The 21,166-nt window shown below is 56.9% G+C and overlaps 4 protein-coding genes across 6 annotated transcripts in view; 1 reads left to right on the forward strand and 3 right to left on the reverse strand.

Moving 5' to 3' along the window:
* Tbc1d24 (TBC1 domain family member 24) overlaps nucleotides 1-3,307 on the reverse strand; it is a 40,252-nt gene extending 36,945 nt beyond the window's left edge. For all 3 annotated transcript variants that reach the window (XM_045161323.1, XM_045161321.1, XR_006639574.1), the window contains exon 1: nucleotides 3,235-3,307. The gene's annotated coding sequence lies outside the window, so the exon portion shown is untranslated. The remainder of the gene's footprint in view (nucleotides 1-3,234) is intronic.
* Nucleotides 3,308-4,388: 1,081 nt separating this feature from the next.
* On the reverse strand, nucleotides 4,389-7,123 carry Ntn3 (netrin 3). Its single transcript, XM_004652194.2, has 6 exons — nucleotides 5,898-7,123; nucleotides 5,637-5,825; nucleotides 5,406-5,555; nucleotides 5,223-5,273; nucleotides 5,017-5,091; nucleotides 4,389-4,757 (listed from the first exon to the last, which is right to left on the reverse strand). Exons 1-6 carry the CDS (start codon nucleotides 6,826-6,828, stop codon nucleotides 4,405-4,407), a joined length of 1,749 nt encoding a protein of 582 aa, XP_004652251.1. The 5' UTR covers nucleotides 6,829-7,123; the 3' UTR covers nucleotides 4,389-4,404.
* LOC123464430 (atherin-like) lies at nucleotides 6,827-10,452 on the forward strand. Its single transcript, XM_045161303.1, has 3 exons — nucleotides 6,827-7,227; nucleotides 9,510-9,948; nucleotides 10,045-10,452. The coding sequence occupies exons 1-3, from the start codon at nucleotides 6,827-6,829 to the stop codon at nucleotides 10,450-10,452; spliced, it is 1,248 nt and encodes a 415-aa protein (XP_045017238.1).
* Nucleotides 10,453-14,151: 3,699 nt separating this feature from the next.
* Nucleotides 14,152-19,492, reverse strand: Tedc2 (tubulin epsilon and delta complex 2). Its single transcript, XM_004652193.2, has 10 exons — nucleotides 19,467-19,492; nucleotides 19,249-19,368; nucleotides 19,022-19,092; nucleotides 18,517-18,925; nucleotides 18,005-18,058; nucleotides 17,381-17,474; nucleotides 17,107-17,212; nucleotides 16,908-17,009; nucleotides 14,863-15,053; nucleotides 14,152-14,577 (listed from the first exon to the last, which is right to left on the reverse strand). Exons 1-10 carry the CDS (start codon nucleotides 19,490-19,492, stop codon nucleotides 14,431-14,433), a joined length of 1,320 nt encoding a protein of 439 aa, XP_004652250.2. The 3' UTR covers nucleotides 14,152-14,430.
* Nucleotides 19,493-21,166: the final 1,674 nt, after the last annotated feature.

Consider the following 21,166-nt stretch of genomic DNA (forward strand, 5'->3'; position numbering starts at 1 on the left):
AAGGCATTTTCTGTCACGTGTCCTTTCCACTCCTGACTATCCTTCAACATGAAATCCAAGACCTTCTCTGAGTCTCTACCCTACACCCCAATCTAGCTGGATGCTGGTCCTTTGTGTTCACAGCAAGCTCTGTCCACCTTTCTGAGAGAGAGCGTGCATCTACGGCCATGCCACGTATTTGCTGTCTCCTCACTGACCTGTAAGCTCCAGGGCAGCGACCAAATCTCAGTCGGTGATGTGTCCATAGCATATACCACAGTGCCCATACGAATGCCCTTTTTTGGAGGATGGAGTAGTACTAGAACCTAGTATGCATGCTCAGTAAGCACTCTACAACTGAGTTATGTTCACAGCCCTTTTTGTTGTTTTGAAACAATCTTGCTCATAGCTTACGCTGGCTTCCAACTTTCAATCCTCTTGCCTCAGCCTCCCAATAACAGATGTTACAAGTACGAGCCACCATACCTTGTTTGTTCTTTTTTTGTTGTTGTTGTTTGTTTTTATTTTTCGACATAGTCTCACTCTGGTCCAGGCTGACCTGGAATTCACTATGTAGTTAGTCTCAGGGTGGCCTTGGACTCACTGCGATCCTCCTTCCTCTGCCTCCCAAGTGCTGGCATTTGCTCATTTTTAGTATTTTTTTTTTCTCCTGGTCCTGGGGATCAAACTTAGGGCCTTGTGTATGTTAAGCCAGTGCTCTTATTTCTGAGCCAAAACTCCAGCCCCAAAGTATGAACTCAACAAAAACATGTTAAGCCCGGTGTGGTGGCTCATGCCTTTAATCCCAGCACTTGGGAAGCTAAGGTAGGAGGATCACTGTGAGGCTGAGGTCAGCCTGGGTTAAAGTGAGACCCTGCCTCAAAAAGAACAAAACAAGGGCTGGAGAGAGGACTTAGCAGTTAAGGTGTCTGCCTGCAAAGACAAAGGATCCTGGTTTCATTCCCTAGGACCTATGCGCAAGGGGGGGTACGCGTTTGGAGTTTGTTTGCAGTGGCTGGGGGCTCTGGCGTGCCCATTCTCTCTCTCTCTCTCTCTCTCTCTCTCTCTCTCTCTAATAAATAAAAAATAGGAATTTACTTTTTTTAATAAAAAAGGAACAAAACAAAACAAAAAGTTGAAAGGATAAAGAAACATACTGGCTAATGAATTCAGGCTGGTTCTCAGTACAAAAAAGCCTGAGGTTCTGTTTCTTTGATATTATCTCCATCTGTAAGGTGACGGCTGCAAACAGCCACTGAAACGCCTGCTTCAAGTTGTAAAGGGCTGCTTTCTTCCATTTGCAGAGTTGTCAAAACAGAACAGGTATGCTCGAACAGGTAGAACATTGAACAGAGTAAATGCTAAGTGCTCTTTTTACAACCTGCCTTGTTGTCCTGTGTACTTTAAACCAGAAACCATCCAAAGGCAAGCACTTAACTATGTCTCCTGAGGTTGGCTCAGTCTCCAGTGAGGATTAGGAGCAAGGCTGCATGGCCAAGGTCACTGAGACCAGTTGGACAGTCCTGGCAGGTGTGGTTAGTCAAAGCTAGCAAGACTCACATGCAGGTGAACTTGCAGACCCAGGGGGGTGAATTTGATTGTTGTTATGAAAACCCTGCCTAGATGATGCCTGCAACTCAGAAAGGTCACCCTTAATCCAGCCAAAAACCATTAGCCCAGCTCCCAACACCACCAGCTGACATCGATCACTGGCAACAGCACCTGACTCCTTCCAACCATCACTTAGGGGAGAACCCAGCCCGACCTATACCAGCAATGGTGGAAGAGCCAAGATAACACGGTATGGCTCCAGCCCTGTTCACAGAAAGACAAGATTCTAAACACAGCCCTCACTGCACAGTATTTGCCATGAAGGCTTCATGTGCGCGCTAAGGAGATTAGGTGAGGATCAATCCTGACAACAAAAGGAAGCGCAGGAAGGGGTCATACCACTTGATATGGACTGCCACGATGAAATATTTGCCAGATTTCTTGATCATTTCTCATCTGGGTTGATCTGACCCTTTAAAATGAAAAAAAAAAAAACAAAAAACTGGCTGGATGTGGTATAATCTTAGCGCGCGGGAGGCAGAGGTCAGAGGACTGAGAGAGTTCAAGCCCAGTCTGGTCTATACAGAATCTGACCACAGTCTGAGCTAGTGAGACCCTCAAAAGAAGAGAGAGAGAATGCTCACGTGTCTTCAAGAGAGTTTAATGAACATTTACAGGTGCCCACTGTGTGCCGGGCATAAAAATAAGAATGGAGCCCTTGCCCTCAAGTAGATGAAATGTCAACACATGCCAAAGTATGGGGCCGGTTGTGCAAATTTCATGGAAGTGACCTGCGGACGACTGAGTAAACAGTGAGGTGAGAAAAATCATGTTCCAGACCTTCCACCCGCCTTGCAAAAGCAGGCAGACTAGCCCTGTCTAGAAATAAGCTGCTAAAGACAGCAACACTACAGCTATTGATAGCCAGCCCATATTCGTACATGACCTAGGTGATTTTGACAACCTTTGGCCTTACAGAGTCAGCCCAGCGGGCCCCAATCCCACAGCACAACTGTTCCTGAATGGCGCCTGGTCGCCAAAGAAAGCCTGTGACCAGGCTGACAGCACCCATACCCAAGAGAGACAGCCTGACGGGTGTAGCCTACCCTGGGAGGGGTGCTACCTCTGCCCCCCCAGCTGTGTTATTTATTTAAGGCTCCAGGATCATAGGGCCAAGCTCCTGGCACAGGAGCTACAGCCAGGCCAGGGGCATTCCCTGAACAGGGTTCTGAGGATGGGAAGGTGGCTAAGGGTCAGGTGGTCAAGTGTGTCATCCTGGGCAGGCCAAGGGCCCTAGGAGCTCACAGGTCTCCAAAGGCAGAAAGTATACATAAGCAGCTGCTGCAGTTTCCAACGAGTCCGGAAAGAGGATTTCCTATCCGCAGCAACGGAAAGTGCCCCAAGGAAAGGGTGACAGAGACAGCAGCTCTTTCCGACAACACGGTAGCCAGGGCCCGGCAGCGGCAAGCGAGGCCCAGCTTAGTGGCGGGGGGGATGGGGAGGGGGGCTCGAACTGCAGGGCCCCGCGTCACGCACGCAGCGCCAGGCTCGGGAGCCCCCGAACCCACGCTCCGCTGCAGCCGAGACACCGAATGCGGACGATGTCCTTCCCTCTGCATGCCCACGCGGCCGTGCCCCGCACCGTGACCACGGCCCCCTCCCACAGCTCCGCGCCCGGCCGCCACGCCCCCGCTGCGCACCCACCTTGGCGCACCGCACCGCTCGGCTTCTCCGCGGGACCGCGCTGGCCTCTCTGCGCACGCGCGCGGGCGGCCCCGCCCTACAAGCACGCGCGGCGGGCTACCCACCCCGGTCGCCCCGCTCCCGGCCCGGCCGGCCTGTTCTGGGCATGCGCGCTTGCATCCGGCAGCGGTAGGGGCGGGAGCATGCGCTGGTCGGGCAGCGGTTCCCGCGCGCAGGGGCGGGAGTTTGCACGCGTGCGGGGGGTGGACAAGCACGGAGGGTGTGTGGGAGGGGCTGCGAGGTTAGGTCAAAGGCAGTGCCGGGGGGGTCATCCGGAATCTGGACGGCCACCCTCGGGAGTCGCCGTCCGGCCAGGTCACGCGTGGACCTGAGCTGAGCGTTTGCGACGCCCTGTCCGGAGCGACGGAATGCTGAGATACTGGGGGCGAGACCTGTGCCGAGGAGCCAGGCGTCCAAGGCCAGGAGAGGCGGCGGAGAGCAGCAGGCGGACGGAGACTAGAGAAGGGGATACGGCGGGCCAAGAGAGGCAGGACACAGCAGAGACGCTGTCCGGGACTGGGATACAGACATCCATCCCGTAGAAGCGCGTCCGCGCGGACATGGGGACCAGATGTGCAGCCCCGAACAGATGCAGCCGTCCTCGTGCGGGAGGAGCCCACAGTGCTCTCTGGATTCCGGCTGGAAACTGGGGAGTCGCTGTCTCCACAGCGGTCCACAGGCACCTATGGTGGCCACAGTGGATTTGGGGAGGTCCGATCACAGCATCAGGGAGTCGAATCACAGTGGCCCTTGGGATGTACTCAAAACCCTCAGGTATCCTTAGCATCACGGGGAGGTTCACAGCCTTCAGGGGACATTGGATGACGGGAGGCCCTCCCCCTTGTAGTGGACAGAGTGGTGGGCTCGTGGAGTCAGCTGGACGTGACAACTGACCTAGGAACCCCCAGGCCGCTCTTTGGGGACTAGCACATGCCTTTGTGTGAAGGACAGGGTGTCGCTGCAGCGACTCTCGCGAGCCTCTCTGAGAACCCAAGAGTGGGGCACCAGGAGGGTTCCGGTGGGGATGGAGCAGGGGCTCAAATGGCTTCGCGCGTGACGCGAGCACAGATTCCTTGGCGGACGAAGGCGAATGCACTGATGAGCGTGCGGCGCGGTGCCCAGCCCTCCGGGTCAGGCCGTCCCGCAACGCCCCCGCCGCTCGCGCCGCTGCAGCCTCCGCAGGCGCCGCGTCCACGCATCTCTCCAGGGCAGCACGAGACTTCCACGGGTGGCACTGAGTCCAGGTCCCCGGCCTCCCGCGCTCCCGGCCGCGGCCCCTGACCCGCCGCCTCCCAGCAGCAAGTAGCGCCGGCCGGGTAGGAGGCGCGGGCAGCCGCAGGCCGCGTCACGAGCCGGTACCCACAGCGCACTGCTCCCACGCCGGGCGCGCTCCTCGCCGCTGCGGAATACCGCGAGCACGGCCACTGGGAAGCGCGTCCACGCACCCCGCGCCTCGCCGCGCGCACCCACCGCCACCTGCACCGCTGCGGGGAGGGTGAAAAAGGGGACTGCGTCAGATTGGGGTGGGTTGGGGCGGGCCGCGTGGAGGAGCTCAGGGCGTCCACCAGGAGTGGAAAGGACACAAAGGCCACCCACTAGGAGAAGGCACACCGAGGACACTGAAAGCTGGAGGGGTGGGGCCAGCAGCAATAGGGGATCCGAGGAAAGGGTGAGCCAGGGTGAAGGTACCCAAAGGGGAAGTTAGGAGGGAACCCTCGAGAGGGCTGAGATGAGACACCCTACCATAATCCTTCCGGCAGAACTTCTTCAGGCTGATACGGTAGTTGCCACGAGCAGGTCTGCAGTGTGACTCGCAGTCTATGGGAGAGCGGAAGAGACTGGTAGATTTCCCATGTGCCTCCTAGCCCCCCCCCCCGCACTTTATCCTGCTTGCACCCCTATCCCTCCCCCCAAGCCATGCCATCTGGGACTCCGGTGTGCTCACTCACCTTGTGGCTCCACAGGTCTGCTCTCCTCAGTGGGTCCAGGGACAGGGGTCTCTAGGGAGGGTAGGATAATAGCCTTTGATGGGGGAGCAGGGGTATATCTGCAGGGCTCAAGGGATAAGCAGTCAACAGTCAGCGCAGATGTGACCTCGGTTTGTCAGGCTGAGGCAGGGCAGGGTCACTCACTAACACAGGGCGCCACGGGAGAACGGCTCTGCTGGAAACCCGGAGCACAACGGTTACACGTGAGACCGGTAACACCATCCTTACAGGGACACTGGCCTGTGGTCTGGTTGCAGGTTTTGCCGGCGGCACCAACGGGGTGACAGTCACAAGCTTGAGGGCAGAAGTGGAAGGGCTCGATCAGAAGCCCATCTGGGGTTCTGGGAACCTAGAGCATGCAGGTAACAAGCTCACCTCTGCACGCACGCCGGTCACTCAGGGCACGGCCTGGGTCGCGATAGAAGCCCTCCCGGCAGTAGTGACAATGGCGACCGGCAGTATTGTGCCTGCAGTTGAGGCAGACGCCCCCACTGCGACGGCCAGACAGTCGGTACAGCTCCATATTGAACCGGCAGCGGCGGGCGTGGCCATTACAGGAACAAGCTGCGAGGAGGAATTGGTCAGGGACAGGGCCACCCGGTCCAAAGTCCCCAGGCCACCCTTCCAAGGCCTCACCAAGGCAAGCGTGGGCTTCCTGCGCCGTGGCCCGCTGCCATGGCCTGTCACAGTAGAAGGGCTTGCAGCGGCTGCAGTCGGGGCCCTCAGTACCATGCCGGCAGTCGCAGGTCAGGTGGCCCTGGGTGTCCAACAGGCACCGTGATGCGTGCCCATTACACTTGCAGCGACCTCCCACCTGGAGCTCTGTTGCTGAGTAGGAGTAAGGGACCGTGACCTCCCCGTCGTCCCTGGCATCCTCCAGCATGGCAGGCCTTGTGAGTAATATGCGGATATCCGTGGCAGTCACCCAGTCTTGGAGTACTGGGCTGTTGTCCAGATCCAGGCCTGGTGGGCTGCCATCCTGCACACTGAAAGCCAGAAGACCTCCGCCATCAGGATGGGTCTGGGGGGCCGGGAAGCAGAGGGCCTCTGGCCCTGGACCTGCAGGGCCATCAGCTGGCGCAGGCAGACGGCCATAATCTAAGCCGCAATGGGAGGAAAAGAAGCCCAGTGGGGTCCAGCTGCGACCGTGGTCCTGGGACTTGAGCAAGGCCGCGGAGGCTGGAGGAGTAGAGCAGAAGCGCAGGCTCACGAAGACCAGCTCAAAAGCCTTGCCCAGGGGCACTGTGAGGGTCACGTTGAGGGGTGCGCGTTGCAGCAAGTCGGAGCGCCAGCAGAGAGGGCTTGCAGTGCCCCCTGCTGAGGTCAGGAGGGTGGCAGGGTGTGCCCGCCGCGGATCCGAGGCGTCGCAGGCTCGATTGGCCGGCCGCCCGCACGTGCTGGACGCCAGCACCTCACGTCCCAGGGCTGCGTTCACCAGGCCCGGGACGCAGCCGCGGGGTGCGCCCCCCTCATCATGGCAGGGGTCGGCGGGTGCCAGCGGGCCTGGGCTCAGCGCTGCAGAGAGCGTGCCTGCGGTCAGCAGCAGCCCCCAGGGCCAGCCGGGCATGGCCGTGGCCTCCGTGGGTCAGCCAGCCGTGGGTCAGGAGCCCCACGATTCTGCCCTCGGGGGGAGAGAGAGCGAGCCCAGTCCCAGGCTCTGCCCGCCGAGCCCCCCTCCCACCCCGGGGGGCCCCAGCCTCGTCCCTGAGGTGGGAGCAGCCGCGGGCACGCCCCGGGCCCAGCACAGCACAGCAGCGGGGATGTTGGTGTGTTCTCCCGCTGGGCCTGGAGCGATGACAGGCGTCGTCCCCGCTCCCGGTGCCTCCGCCCGCGGAGGCCCCACCCGCCGCCCGCCGCTCGAACTCACCCACCGAGGGCCGGGCAGAGCAGGTCTCCCGGCCTCCCGGGAAGGGCCGAGGGCGGGCGGGGCCTGGGACTCCCGGGCTGCCACCTCCTCCCGGCTGCAGTGAGGGCGGGCAAGCTGTGCCAGGAGGGGTGAGGGGCGCAGCAGGCGCGAGCCTGGGCCCAGCCGGGGGCGGGGCTGCTCGGTCTGGGGAGGAGAGAGGGGAGGGGGCCTGATCCGCACAGCCGGAATCAGAAGCAGATTCAGACACTGGCTGGGCCAGCGGGGGAGGGGGCTGGGAGGCCAACAGACGGGGGAGGGGCTGGAGAGCCAGGAATGTGCTGGCGGGAGGGGTCTGGAGGGGGCGGCTCAGCTTCGCAGCCCGTGAGGGACCACCCAGCAGGGTCCTCGGCCTGAAGCCAGGCCTTGACTGCTCCTGGGGTGGTGCCACGTGCTAGGCTGGGGTCTGGGCCATTCTTCCCAGAGGTCTTTTATGCAGGCACACAGTCCTAGGTCTGAATCAAGAGGGGCTACCAGATTGTAGGGTGTCCCCAAATCAGCAGTCTGTTCAACAAGAACTGACGTAGAATCCCAGCCGTTTGGACTTCTGGCCTGGGTCTCCTAGTCTCCTCATGAACCAAATGCCTGTTACTTGGCATGCTTTGTGGAGTTGCTGGGAGGAATTGATGAGCCCACGTAGATATTGAGCCTGGAGCTCAATTAGGGGTGGCCCTGGGCGCCACAAAGTGGTGAGGTTACTGTTCCCCAGTGGGATCAGGTCAACCACTTATCCCAAAGCTTCCCTGGGTCTCCGTGTGTAGTTGTGTCACGTGATGACCCCAGCAGTTGGAGCTAGCCATGAGGCTGGTGTGTGTGCGTGTGTCAGTCTATTAGGTGGCCCCCTGAGGTCCATGATTTGATAGTTGTTGAGAACCCATATGGAGAAGTAGGGAAGTGGGGTGACTTGTGGTGAAGGGCTGATCACAGAAGAGTTAGTCAGAACTACAGCAGTGAGCCTCATGGCCCACATCCCAGTCAATTTGGGCAGGGAAACAGGCAGAAGCCCAGCTGGGCAGCCTGGGCACCTGTTGGGGTGGGCAGCTAGCTATGCCTGAGAAATGGTTCCTTCCAAGAGGAACCCCTTTCCCCACTGCCTTTGAGTCTTAATAGGCCAGGAAGAGCAGGGAGCTGGCCCCCTGCGGGGTGATAGGAAAAGTGTACCACCGTAGGAGCGGTTTCAGAAGGGAGGCTGAACATGGGCTAGGCCCCATAGCTGGCAGAAGAGGCTATCTGGGTGTCTTGTAGGTGTCCTGCCTCCTTGAGCTGAGCATCAGAAACAATTCTGCTGTTTGAGAGGATGCTGGAACCTCCCAGGGCAAGCCAACATCACAGAAGCAGGAGGGCTTGACTTGAAGAAGGGCAGGGCCATGGAAACATGGCTTGGCTCTGCAGCAGTTTACCCGGCCTCCAGTACTTTCCCAGGTCTGACATCCCTTCATACAGGGATAGATGGTGGTAGGATAGAAAGCCTGGAAGGGAAGCCGGGCGTGGTGGCACACACCTTTAATCCCAGCACTCGGGAGGCAGAGGTAGGAGGATCATTGGGAGTTCGAGGCCACCCTGAGACTCCATAGTGAATTCCAGGTCAGCCTGGACCAGAGTGAGACCCTACCTCGAAAAACAAAAACACCACCAACAAAAGCCTGGAGGGGCTGCTGGCCTCTCCTCCTGGGTAGCCACAGGGTCCTGCCCTCCATTTTCTCAATAAGGTGAACCACCAGAATGTGTCCTTTATAAGTAGTTATGAGAGGAGGCTGTTTTGAAGTGGGTCAAGTGCAGAATTAGCCCCTTCCCAACCATCTTCTTCAAAGTCCTTTCTTCTGAACCCAGTCCCAAACCCCACTGGGATGGGGGGAGCCTTGGGTAGGGATGTGGGGGTTGACAGCAGTCATTCTGGGATCATGGAGAAACCCGTGCCTGAGAAAAGCCTCCAGAAAAACCTAGCTGTCCTTGGACGTCAAGACCCCAGGCAGCCAGCAGGCTACAGGACAGCCGGGCATAGCCTGCCACCTTTACTTACAGTGAAGCTAGCTTTGTTCCCAGCAGCCTTCCTGGGAGTTAGGGCTGCTGGGGTGTGCGGAACATCTGGTGTGGGAGGAAGTTGGTGCCTAGGGCTCAGCCTTGATCCAGTCATGGGGAGGTGTATTCGGGAGTGGGGGGGAGTCTAGGGCCCACATAAACATTGCATCACCAACTCTTCAGGGAGGAGACTGTAAGCTTCAGATCTCTTCCCCGGAATGGTTTGCACCCCCCACCCTGGCTGCCCTCACAGATGGTGCTGGGAGTTGGAGAGAGCTTTCCACACAGCCCTCCAGGCGAGGCTCATTACTCTCTGCGGGACCCAGCCACCTGTCCCGGCCTCTCTTGTCCCTGCCCCCTCCCTGCACCTTCTGCAATCAAGTAGCTCGGCCTCCCTTTTCGCACACCTGCAACTGCGCGGGCTCAGCATCCCCCCCCACCCTCGGCGACCGTGGCGGCGGGGCTCGGCCGTCGCAAGTCACAGGGAGCCGTCGACTTGTCAGAGAACTCTGCCGGGCCCAGGTCCCACTGTCCCCTACGGACGCTGGCAAGACCACTTGTTCTCGTCTTGCACACACATTTATTGAGCGCTCTGGTCGCCTCGAGGAGCTCCGACCCAGCGCAGGAGGCCGGCGGCTCGCGGGAGAGGCACCGCGGCCTCCGCCCCACGCCCGTGGAGCTCGGTCCCGCAGGCTCCCCGCCCGCCCCGTGCCCAACCAGGCCTGCTCTGCGGTCGCCACCAGCCCTGCGCGCCAAGCGAAAGCCGTGGAAAAGCAACACTGGGCAGCGGGCTTGGGGGAGGGGAGGGAGACGGTGCACAGCCCCCCCCCCCCCGCGCTCTGGCCTCCGCGGGATTCGCAGAGCAATGGTTTAGAGGGGGTGTTTGGGGACCCGCGCGAGACCCTGGAGGATGCACGCGGCGAGCTCCGCTGGGACCTGGCCGAGCGGACCCCGCCCGCGGCCTCACGGCGCCCCCGGCCCCGGCCGCCCCTCTCGCCCGGCCCGCCGCCGCCGCCGCCGCCGCCGCGCGCGCCAGCACAGAAAGGCGGCGGCCAGGAGCCCAAGGCCCGCGCCGAGCCCGGCCAGCGACGCGCCCTGGGCCAGGTCCAGGCGGGGTCCGCGCAACGAAAAGGTGATTCCCGTGCCGGCCGCTCCGGCCAGCACCGCCAGGACACCGAAGGGCAGGACGCAGCGCGGCCACGAGCCCCCAGCGCCGCCCGTGGCCAAGAGGAGCGCGCGCAGGGCCCCGGGGGACTCCGGGGACGCTAAGCCCGGCGGGGCCGGCTCGGGGGGCGGCGGCTCGGGAGCGCTCATGCCGCCGCAGTGGTGGCCGCGATCGGGGTGTGGGGGGCGGTGGTGTCGACGCCCACCACCGCGGTGGCTCACACCCCGGCCTGCCACGTCAGAGACCCGGACGCAGTGACGCCACCGGGGACGCCGGGGAGTTCCACTGCCTCCCCCTGGCTTTGGCAGGGAATCAAGAGACCAGGGGCTGGTAGATTGGGTCTCCTACGTGCAGGGGACCCCCCTTCTTGGGGCGGCTCACAAACACCCCTTCCAACTTTACTCAGGGCACGTCTCTGCCCTTGTGTTCCAGAGCAACAGCAGACCCCGGCAGGGCCTTGGATTGGCAGCAAGTAGGCAGGCCGTGGAGCCAAGGATGACTGGGCTCACCATAGCCTGGCCAGACAGATGTGGGATATAAGGCATCGATCCAGTAGGAAGGAACAATGGACGTGAACCAGCTGCTGAAACAGTTCTGTGTAGCCTGCCTAGGGAATCGGAAACGGGTGTGGGAGGTGCCTGACGGTGGCATGCTCTCTCCAGGCAGCAAGCAACTGGGAGGTCGTGAAAGGCTTGGCTGGCTAACGAATGGTGGCAAGTGAAGGTTATACTGAGGCAGGGTGTCAGCCTAACAGACGGGGTGGGACCCCTCAGTGCAATGAGGGCGACCGTTTTCTTCTGCTTTAATCTGTCAATCTACCCAGGCTGTTTCTGCTCAGCTGGAGAGAAGGGTCCATTATAGGCCTGTCCCAGCTTCACCATCACAAAGCAACTCCCCGATATGCATGCACCCCATTCGCTTCACCTGACTCTCCGCAGACCTCCCGTGCTGCAGCTCTCATGGGCCTGGGTCACTTGTGACAGAAAATGTTTTCCCCTGTGGCAGGTTTCTATCCTCAACTCAGTCTGGTAAGGCATCTAGCTCCAAGAAATGCCTGCGGTGCAGGAGCATTCAGTAAGGGCTTAAGAGAACATACGTACCTGGGCTGGGGGCGGCAGCGCACGCTTTTATATTATTAGCACTGGAGAGGCAGAGGTAGGAGAATTGTCTTGGGTTCGAGGCTACCACGACTACATAGTGAATTATTTCAAGTCAGCCTGGGCTGGCTAGAAGAAGATCCTACCTCGAAAAACAAAACAAAAAACCTGAGGGCTGGAGAGATGGCTCAGTGAAGGCGCTTGCCTGCAAAGCCTAATGACTGAGGCTTGATTCCCCCGTATCCATGTAAAGCTAGATGCACAAAGTGGTGCATACATCTGGAGTTCATTTGGAGTAACTAGAGGTCCTGGTGCACCCATTCTCTCTCTGCTTACAATAAATAAATTTTAAAAGAACACACCTGAAATCCTAGCATTTGAGAGACAGAAGTATGAGGTCTGGGAGAAACATAGTGAGATACAAAAGAAAAGGCTGGAGAGGATGGCTTAGTGATTAAGTTGCTTGTCAGTGAAGCCTAAGGACCCAGGTTTGATTCCCCAGAACCCATGTAAGCCAGATGCACATGATGGCTCAGTGGCTAGAAGTCCTGGTATATCCATTCCCTCTCCTCTCTAATAAATAAATAAAAATATTAAAAAGTAATGAATAAAAATAAGAATCTGGGGAGCTGAGGGTTAGGGTCCTTAAGAATCCTGCTGAGAGATAGGATGACGGCTTATCAATTAAATGTGCTTGCTTGCAAAGCCCGCTGGCCTAGGCTGAATCCCCAGGACCCATATAAAACCAGATGAACACAGCGGCATATGCATCCACAGTTTTTGCGGTGGCAAGTGCCCCTGGCATGCCCATTCTCCTCCCCTCTCTGCTTGCAAATAAAATTTAAAACTTAGGGCTGGAAAGATGGCTCAGCAGTTCTAGGCATTTGCCTAGAAGCCTAAGAACCCAGATTACATTCCCCAGAATCCATGTAAGCCAGATACACAAGGTGACATGTTCGTCTGGGGTTCATTTACAGTGGCTATAGGCCCTGGAGCACTTATTCTCTCTATATATCTGCCTTTCTCCTTCTCTCTCAAATAAACTTTTTGTTGTTTATTTTTTCTAGGTAGGGTTTCACTCTAGCCCAGGCTGACCTGGAATTCACTATGTAGTCTTAGGGTGGCCTTGAACTCACCATGATCTTTCTACCTCTGAGTCCCCAGTGCTGGGCTTAAAGGTGTGCACTGCCACACCAGGCCATTCAAATAAATAAAACTTAAAAAAGAATCTTGCTGAGAGTCCCACAGGAGACACGCCATGATGTAAACTCCAGCCTGGGCCGCAGAGGCCACAACCCTGACCCCGACATTTTCTTGTCTTCCTAGGGAGGTGATAGTGGATGCCAGCAAGGGAAGAAGGGAGACCTCATACCTGCCACTGAACTGGTACCAAGGGGCTGGGGATGGAGCTGGGTGTATGGGCAGACAAAGACCAGCCTGTTCTGATGTGGGCTATGGCATTTTGTCCTCAACAAGCTCAGTGCAGTTCGGGGCACTTGGAGAGGACTTCAGCCATGCTAAGGCAAATGTCAAGTGGCTTTGCTCCTTCCCTTATAAAGAAGAGACAGAGGCAGGCATGGTGGAACACACCTTTGATCCCAGCACTTGGGAGGCAGAGGTAGGAGGATCCCTGTGAGTTCCAGGCCACCTGGAGACTACATAGTGAATTCCAGGTCAGCCTGGCCAGAGCAGGACTCTACCTCAAAAAACAAAACAAAAATAAAGAATATTGTCTGTTCTTCCAAGATAGGGTCTTGCTCTAGCCCAGGCTGACCTAGAATTCACTATGTAGACTCAGGGTGGCCTCAAAGTCATGGCAATCCTCCTACCTCTGCCTCTGAGTGCTGGGATTAAAAGCAAGTGCCACCACGCCTGGCAGCATTAGTACTCTTGAGTTACTTGATAGTCTTTCTGGAGATAGGGTTTCAATATGCAGCCCAAACCAGCCTTGAATTCAGGATCCTCTGGCTTCAGCCTCCCCCATGCTGGGATGCCCCACCGCCACACCCCTTATTTGATACTTTTCTTTTTTGGAGGTAGGTTCTTGATCTAACCCAGGCTGCCCTCCAACTGGGATTAAAAACTTGCCCCACCAAACTGATACTTTCTTTTCTTCCCTCCCTCCCTCTCTTCCCTCTCTTCTTCCCCTCCCCTCCCCTCCTCTTTCTTTTTTTTCTTTGAGGTTTTCAAGGCAGGGTTCCATTCTGTAGGCCCAGGCCGGCCTCCTGGAAATCCTCCTACTTCTGCCTCTCAAGTGGTAGGATTAAAGGCACCTGCTATTCCTTTTATTTCTTCAAAAAAGTTTTTTATTAACATCTTCCATGATTATAAAAAATACCCCATAGTAATGCCCTCCCTCCCCCTACTTTTCCCTTTGAAACTCCATTCTCCATCATATCCCCTCCCCCTCTCAATCAGTCTCTTTTATTTTGATGTCATCATCTTTTCCTCCTCTTATGATAGTCTTATGTAGCACCTGGCTATTCTTGTTTATTTTTATTTTTATTTTATTTTTTTTGGTTTTTCAAAGTAGGGTCTTGCTCTAGCTCAGGCTGACCTGGAGTTCACTATGTGGTCTCAGGCTGGCCTGGAAATCAGGGCAATCCTCCTACCTCTGCCTCCTGAGTGTTGGGATTAAAGGCATGTGCCACCAAGCCTGATACATTCTTAAAACCATAAACAAACAAACAAAAACTACAAAAGATCTCCTACCAAGTTCCACTTTAGTATGTTTTAAATACATTTCTAAGGCCCTTCTAACAGCATACCAGTGGCTCTTAGGTCTACAGTGAGAGAAAATAGGTAGTATCCAAGGGTTGCAGTCAGAGCACCAGGAGACATATAGCTCAGTCCTGACCACCTCACCTTGGCCGTCCAGCAAGGCACAGGTATCACCAGGCCCGGAGCCCCCAAACCAGGGAATCCTCGTTCACTTCACTCCCGCCAGGAGGAAGGGACTCTTCCAGAAAGGCTTGTCTACTGGGCTCAGTCAGCAGGGTCGTCCCGCAGGATGGTGAGGAAGCGCTCTCCTCCCTGGCACAGCAGGCTGTATGCGGCCCGGCACAGTGCCAGCCAGGGTGCTCCCTGGGGCTCCCAGGTGCGTATCAGAGGGAGGAGTTCAGCCATCAGGACCTGGAGGTTGGCAATGGCCAAGGCATCAGTGGAACGCTGTCCCAAGTGGCTAGCCCAGAACTCCCACAGGGGAGCAAGCCAGGGATGGGCTTCTAGTGCTGCCTTCCCTCCTGGGGCTCCACACATTCTGCATGGCTCCCGGGGAATGTTCCAACTCACACACTGACCCGGAGGCTCAGAGTTCCCCCCAACCCCGGCCTCCTTTCCCCGGGAAGCTCAGGCACCGCGGCCGTAGCTCCACGTGCGCGGAGGCACACTGCCACCTCCCTCCCACTCGGCAAGCACCTTCTCCAGGTGGATCTGCTGCTCCAGCATAGCTACTCGCAGCTTCAGGGTCGCCAAAGTCTGCAGCTCCTGGGTGCTGGAGTAGAGAAGGAGCTGGGGGCTCCAGGAAAGGTCCGCTTTGCCCCCACAGGGCAGTGAAGCCTGGGTGGCCTTCCCCGCAGCACAGGGCTCTGGCAGCCCACCCATCACAGCTGTGGAGACAGTGGTCTTACAGGGTGGCAGCCACGCCCCCATACTCAAGGTTCTGCTGCTTTCAGGGGCCGGGGCTTAGCTCTCCACACACCTCCTGACTGTGGCTCTGCTTGGCTCTAAGGGGCGCAGGGCTGGGCTGTCAGAGGAGTCTAGCGAAGGGCAGGCTGCGGTGGGCCTGGGGCAGCAGGGAGAGTCCCGGACCAGTCTCCTGTGCTGTCTGGGCTTTTCCCCAGGGTTTATACGGGACATTTTTTGGAGATAACTTTGTTTTTGAGACATGGTCCATCTTCACCTAAAATTTCAAGCAATTTGGGACTGGGGAGATGACTCAGTGGATGAAGCCCTTGCTCCTTAAGCACGAGGTCCAGAGCTCAGGTCCCTGTCACCCACAGAAATGCTGTGGCGGACTCAGCGGCCAGCCTGTAATCCCAGAGTTTAGGAGATAGACACAGGGGATTCCTGGGACAAGCTGGCTAGGCAGACTAGCCAAACTGGAAATCTCTGAGTTAGAGACCCTGCCCCCCAGTTATTCAGGTGGAAAGCAATGGAGGAAGATGCCTAATATCAACCTCTGACCTCCACAAGTGTGTGTGTGCATGTGTGCATGCATGCACGTGCACGCACACACACACACAAATACATACATACCATCTATATATATATATATATATATATATATATATGTCTTTCGAGGTAGGTTGTCACTCTAGCCCAGGCTGACCTGGAATTTACTCTGTATTCTCAGGGTGGCCTCGAATGCACGGCGATCCTCCTACCTCTGCCTCCCAAGTGCTGGGATTAGAGGTGTGCACTAAGATGCCCGGCCACCAAACTATTTAAAAAAACATTTTTTAAAAATTTATTTGAGAGAAAAAGGCAGAGAGAGAGAGTGAGAGAAAATGAGTGTTCCAGGGCTTCCAGCCACTGCAAATGAACTCCAGATGCATGCACCACCTTGTACATCTGACTTACATGGGTCTTGGGGAATGGAACCAAGATCCTTTGACTTTGCAGGCAAGAGCCTTAACCACTAAGCCATTTCTCCAGCCCCCCAAAATATTTTTTTTTGTTTTGTTTTTCGAGATAGGGTCTCACTCTGGTCCAGGCTGACCTGGAATTAACTCTATCATCTCAGGGTGGCCTTGAACTCATGGCAATCCTCCTACCTCTGCCTCCCAAGTGCTGGGATTAAAGGCGTGTGCCACCACGCCCGGCTCCAAAATATTTTTTTAAAGCAACTGAAAAATATAGAGGAAAGATACAGGCATGGTGGTGCACACCTTTAATCCCAGCATTTGGGAGAACTGCCATGAATTTGAAGCCAGCCTGCGACTTCATAGTGAATTCCAGGTCAGCCAGGGGCTAGAGTGAGACCCTACCTCAAAAAAAAAAAAAAAAAAAAGCTAGGCATGGTGGCACATGCCTTTATCCTCAGCACTCGGGAAGGAGAGGTAGGAGGATTACTGTAAGCTCAAGGCCACCCTGAGACTACATAGTAAATTCTAGATCAGCCTGAACTAGAGTAAAACTCTACCTCAAAAGACCAAAAATAAGTTGGCCATGATGTGCCTCCAAGGGTCTGATTCTCATATACTGTCTTTTTAGCAACTAGGTAGAGTCTGGTGAGGGAGGAGCTGGGCGAGGGAGCTGTGTCCTAAGCAGGGGAGGACGGCTGAATGGCCCTACAGACTAGTTAAGAACCCAGCACGCTGTGGTGTGGACTGGGAAGGGCTTGCCTGCCTCTGGTCCCTGGGCTGGTCACCCTTCCTTAAGGCATGGGCTTGAAGGTGGCTTAAAGTGTCCTGACCCTGGTTGACACCTAGGCACAGGTGGGGGTGGGGGTGGGACCTCACCTGCTTGCAGCTCCTGCAGCCGATGCAGACACTGTTCGACGATGGCCTGCAGCCCCTCCAGGGTGAGCAGGCAGCGGTACTCCTCCATCCAGTCAGCAGGGGCTGTCCAAATTAGCGAGAGCAGACGGGGTCCACAGAAGCCCTGAAGCCTCCCTCGTCACCCAGCCCTCCACTAGTCCCCCCACTCGGGGCCACCGACCCACTGAGAGCTCCTCCTGCATGCGCAGCCTCAGCAGTGCACAGGCCTTCCTCAGGCTCCTGGCCTCCGCCTCTATCTCCGCAGCACTGGGCCTGGAAGAGCCTGACTGTGTATGTGTCAGGGAAACTCCTGTGTCCAGGCCCTCCCTCCCATTACAGGCAGTTCAGGAGAGATGCTATTTCCATCCCACAATGGCCCTTCCCAAACCTGCCAGGTTTAGAGCCAGAAGTCCCCCCACCCCACACCACCCCCAGGCCCGGACACATTAGGATACGACCATCTGCAATTTCTGGAGGAACTGGGCTTTTGCAGCTCTGGTGGCATCAGTGGAGTCACTGGTTTGCATAGAGCTGAGCTGGGCCCACAGGCTAGGGCACGTACAAAGGTACCCCAGGAACGAGAGAGAGACAGACAAGGTTATTTCGGCCAGCCAGGCTGGGCCTTGGAAGGTAGATGAAGCCCAGGGTAAGAGTTCCAGGCTGGGCACCTGGCTCTGTTGGATTCTAGAAGGGGTCACTAGAAGCCTTGGGAAACCTACCGGACACTGACCAGAACAAGGAGACACAGCTACCTAGCATGGCAAAATACTTGCGAGAAGCCACTCTGACCTGCACAGCACCTCTGGGAAGTAGGCCCTATTGTTGTCACTTCAGAAAGAAGATGGACTAGAAACTGGAGACACCAAGTGTCATGTTCAGGTTTCAAAACCTGTGAGTGGCTGAACTGGGCACCTCAAAGCCTGATGAGCCTAAGGCGACTACAAGAGTCCTGGCTGGGCAGACTCTGATCATGGGCAGGGACCCTGGCACAGCAGTGAAGGCCGGGGAGCCTGCTGGAGGGTCGTGTCTGACCGCTCCAAGCTGTGATATTTTCCCTGTCTGCCCCCACCTAACCTTACCGGGAGTTCTTGGAAACAGCTTTCCTGAAGGCCACAGGCAACTGTAGCAGGGTCCTGTCAACAGAAGTCAGTGTTCACAGAGCCAATCAAGAGGCGGCACACGCCTTTCATCCCAGCACTCGGGAGGCAGAGGTAGGAGGATCGCCGTGAGTTCGAGGCCACCCTGAGACTACATAGTGAATTCCAGGTCAGCCTGGGCTAGGGTGAGACCCTACCTCGAAAAACAAAAAACGAAAGGGACTTCCAGAGTGGCAACGGGTACTCACCCAACCCAGTACTGCCACAGCAGACAGAAAAGATGTCCCTGAAGGGCCTGCCTGGAGCCCCTGGGTTGGTCAAGTTCCCTCCAGCTTGTTAAAGCTGGCACTATCCATGAGCTGCTCCACCCTGCCCATTTTGGTGCATGAGTCTCGAGGTGTCTGTCATCCATAGCTTCTATATTCAATTCACTGTCCTGACAGGATCTAAGCCAGCAGAGGGCGGATTCTTCAGCAAGGGTCAGGGACACTTACCCCTTCTCTTTAAGTGTGAAGGCTTCAGTGGTCCGAGGAGGAGCTGATGGAGCCGTCGTCTGTTGGTCCCTGAGGCCTGGTTCATGCTTAGTGGTTCCAGCTCCTGCCCCCACAGGGGTCTTACTTCTCACCGACAGAAGCTTGTGCGCAGGGAGGTTCTTGGCAGGGTCCATGGCCTGGTGGGTACCCTTCGTGGGCCTTGCTGATGCACGGTTGCCAGCCTGTCTGGAGGCTTGGGATGGAGCAGAGGCAGTGGTGCCAGCAGTGGCCACAGTGGACGCAGATGTCAAGCTAGGGGTTCTGTCTCTTTGTCTAGCTGAAGACATGCCTTTCCTCACCCGAACAGCCTTCTCCAGGGCCTGGGTCAGAAGCTCCAGCTCCTTCAGGTCTTGGAGGCTCTGTGCACATGCTGTGAAAAACCAAGGAATATGCAAACATTCCTCCCCACGTCCCAGGATGGCTGGGTTCCTTAACTCACATGCCAGGGAAGTCGACTGAGGTTTACCTGGAGCTGGGTCCTCTTCCTTAGTTTCTGACCCTGGAGGTGGTTCCGGTATTGGGGTTCCAGCTGGTTCCCTGCAAAGACAGAGCAGCCATATCCCCCCCCAAAGAACCCACTCAATAGCATTTCCCCTAGCTTCAGAGCCCGCAGGGCAAGTGGGGTTGCACTGACAATCCGCATGCAGGACTTGGGTAGCTGCCTAATTCCCCAGAACCCAAGGGAGCTCTGACCAGCTCTCGGGATCCACGTCCCAGGCACGCAGCAGCCGCCGGGAGACGCGCAGGCTCCGCTCCAACTGCCGCTGCCGCTCGGAGCAGGCGTCCAGGGCGCCCTGAATCTCGGCCATCAGGCTGCGGACGCGAACCGACAGACAGCTCGGCATCCCGCCCGCCCAGGTCCCGGGCCCGTCCGTCCCTTTCCTCCCTCCCGCCCGCCCCGCCGGACTCACCGGCGCGCGCACTCGGCGGGAAGCATGAAAGCGGCTTCAGCTCGCCGCGCAGGGCAGCCGCCGGGAGCCCCCGTCCCTTCCGGGGATGAGACCGCCCCCTTCCGGCAGGGACAGCCAATCCCGAGCCTCTCCCCGCCCCCAGATCCGGCGTAAGCCCCGCCCCCAAGCCCCTCCCACGTCGGTACCGCGGCGCGGCTCGCGCTCGCCCCTGGACCCCGACGCCTGCGAGGACGGGCGCTGGGCTGCGGCGCCAACCTGTTTTGGATAGCCGAGTAGTGGGAGGTGCCATCCCCGCATTTGTCCCGCAGGGCACCGCTGACCAGTTTAACGCGCGCTCTTACCCAGTCCCTAACTGAAGGGGCTCGCAGAGCAAGGGACACGCTCCCAGGGTCACCCGGCGCAGGCAAGCAAACGGACGAAGGGTGAGGCGCGTGATAGAAACGGGACAAGGACGAGAGTGAGGCGTTGACATGCAGGGACACGCCGGATAGGTGCTTGGGTGTAAAGGGATGAAGCCAGTGATCTTGAGCATGGGGGCTACTAACCATGGGTCTGCCAAGGAGGCCTAAGTCCAGGCACTTTGGGCGGAGGTAGGGGAGAGGTGGGTGATGGATATGAAGAGGCTGGAGTCCAGAGGATGGCCGAGAGCGAACAGCAGCGGGTGCACCAGGAAGGGGTCGCATGAAAATACCGCTGTTCAGACTCAGCAAGTTCTCTTGTCCTCAGACTTAGGGGTCAGATCACTCAGCCTTTCTTTTGCAGCTGTACATTACTTCCCAATTCTTAGTTTTTGAAGAAAGGGTCTCATGTAGGCCAGGCAGTTCATTTTTTAGGTAGGGTCTTACTCTAGCCCACGCTGACCTGGAACTACAGCAATCCTACCATGCACAGCTGTTTTATGTGGTGCTGGGGAATGAACCCAGAGCTTCATGCATGCTAGATAAGCACCCTACCCACTATTCTTTATCTGCAGCCTTGAGCTTTTTTAAGTTAAAAGTATATGGCCAATGGGCTGGAGATGACTTAGAAGTTAAGGCACTTGCCTGCAAAGCCTAAGAACCTAGGTCGATTCCCCAGGTCCCTCGTAAGCCAGATGCACACGGTGGTGCATGCACCTGGAGTTGGTCTGCAGTAGCTGGTGCACCCATTCCACCTCTCTCTCTTAATAAAATATCTTTAAAAATAACATGGCCAAGCCAGGAGTGGTGATGCACTGTGGTGGTTTAAATGGACGGAACCCAATATATTCAGAATTTTATTAAAGTTTGTAACTTAGATCTAAAGCCACCTCGCTGGAGGTGTCACTGGCAGATCCTAAGTTCCAGCCCTAAGGTATGGAGGTAGATTTTGAATTCCAGTCTGAACATATGCAAAGTGCCAGAGTTTTGCCTGGGATTCCTAGATGTGCAGTGTGATAACTGTACTTGGTCTGAAAGTTCATCCCAGGGACATAAGGCTGCCTACTACACACACCTTTAATCCCAGCACTAAGGAGGCAGAGGTAGGAGGATCACTGTGAGTTCAAGGCCAGCCTGGGACTAGAGTGAGTTCCAGGTCTGCCTGGCTAGAGTGAAACCCTACCTTGGAAAACTCTCCGCCCCCCCACCCAGATGCGCAAAGTGGCGCATGCATCTGGAGTTCAATTGCGGCAGTTAGAGACCCTGAGGTGCCCACTTTCTCCTCTCTGCTTGCAAATATGT

This window comes from Jaculus jaculus, chromosome 11 (assembly GCF_020740685.1).
Source record: "Jaculus jaculus isolate mJacJac1 chromosome 11, mJacJac1.mat.Y.cur, whole genome shotgun sequence".
Taxonomy (NCBI): Eukaryota; Metazoa; Chordata; class Mammalia; order Rodentia; family Dipodidae; genus Jaculus; species Jaculus jaculus.

Coding starts and splice junctions, on each gene's coding strand:
- Tedc2 (XM_004652193.2), bottom strand. CDS start 19,492: ATGCTTCCCGCCGAGTGCGCGCGCCG. Junction 19,369..19,466: donor CCCGCCGAGTGCGCGCGCCG/GTGAGTCCGGCG, acceptor TCGCGTCCGCAG/CCTGATGGCCGAGATTCAGG. Junction 19,093..19,248: donor GACGTGGATCCCGAGAGCTG/GTCAGAGCTCCC, acceptor CTGTCTTTGCAG/GGAACCAGCTGGAACCCCAA.
- LOC123464430 (XM_045161303.1), top strand. CDS start 6,827: ATGGCCGTGGCCTCCGTGGGTCAGCCAGCCGTGGGTCAGGAGCCCCAC. Junction 7,228..9,509: donor GCCACCTCCTCCCGGCTGCA/GTGAGGGCGGGC, acceptor TGCGGGACCCAG/CCACCTGTCCCGGCCTCTCT. Junction 9,949..10,044: donor CTGCGCGCCAAGCGAAAGCC/GTGGAAAAGCAA, acceptor CGGGATTCGCAG/AGCAATGGTTTAGAGGGGGT.
- Ntn3 (XM_004652194.2), bottom strand. CDS start 6,828: ATGCCCGGCTGGCCCTGGGGGCTGCTGCTGACCGCAGGCACGCTCTCT. Junction 5,826..5,897: donor GGAAGCCCACGCTTGCCTTG/GTGAGGCCTTGG, acceptor TCCTCCTCGCAG/CTTGTTCCTGTAATGGCCAC. Junction 5,556..5,636: donor TGACCGGCGTGCGTGCAGAG/GTGAGCTTGTTA, acceptor TCTGCCCTCAAG/CTTGTGACTGTCACCCCGTT.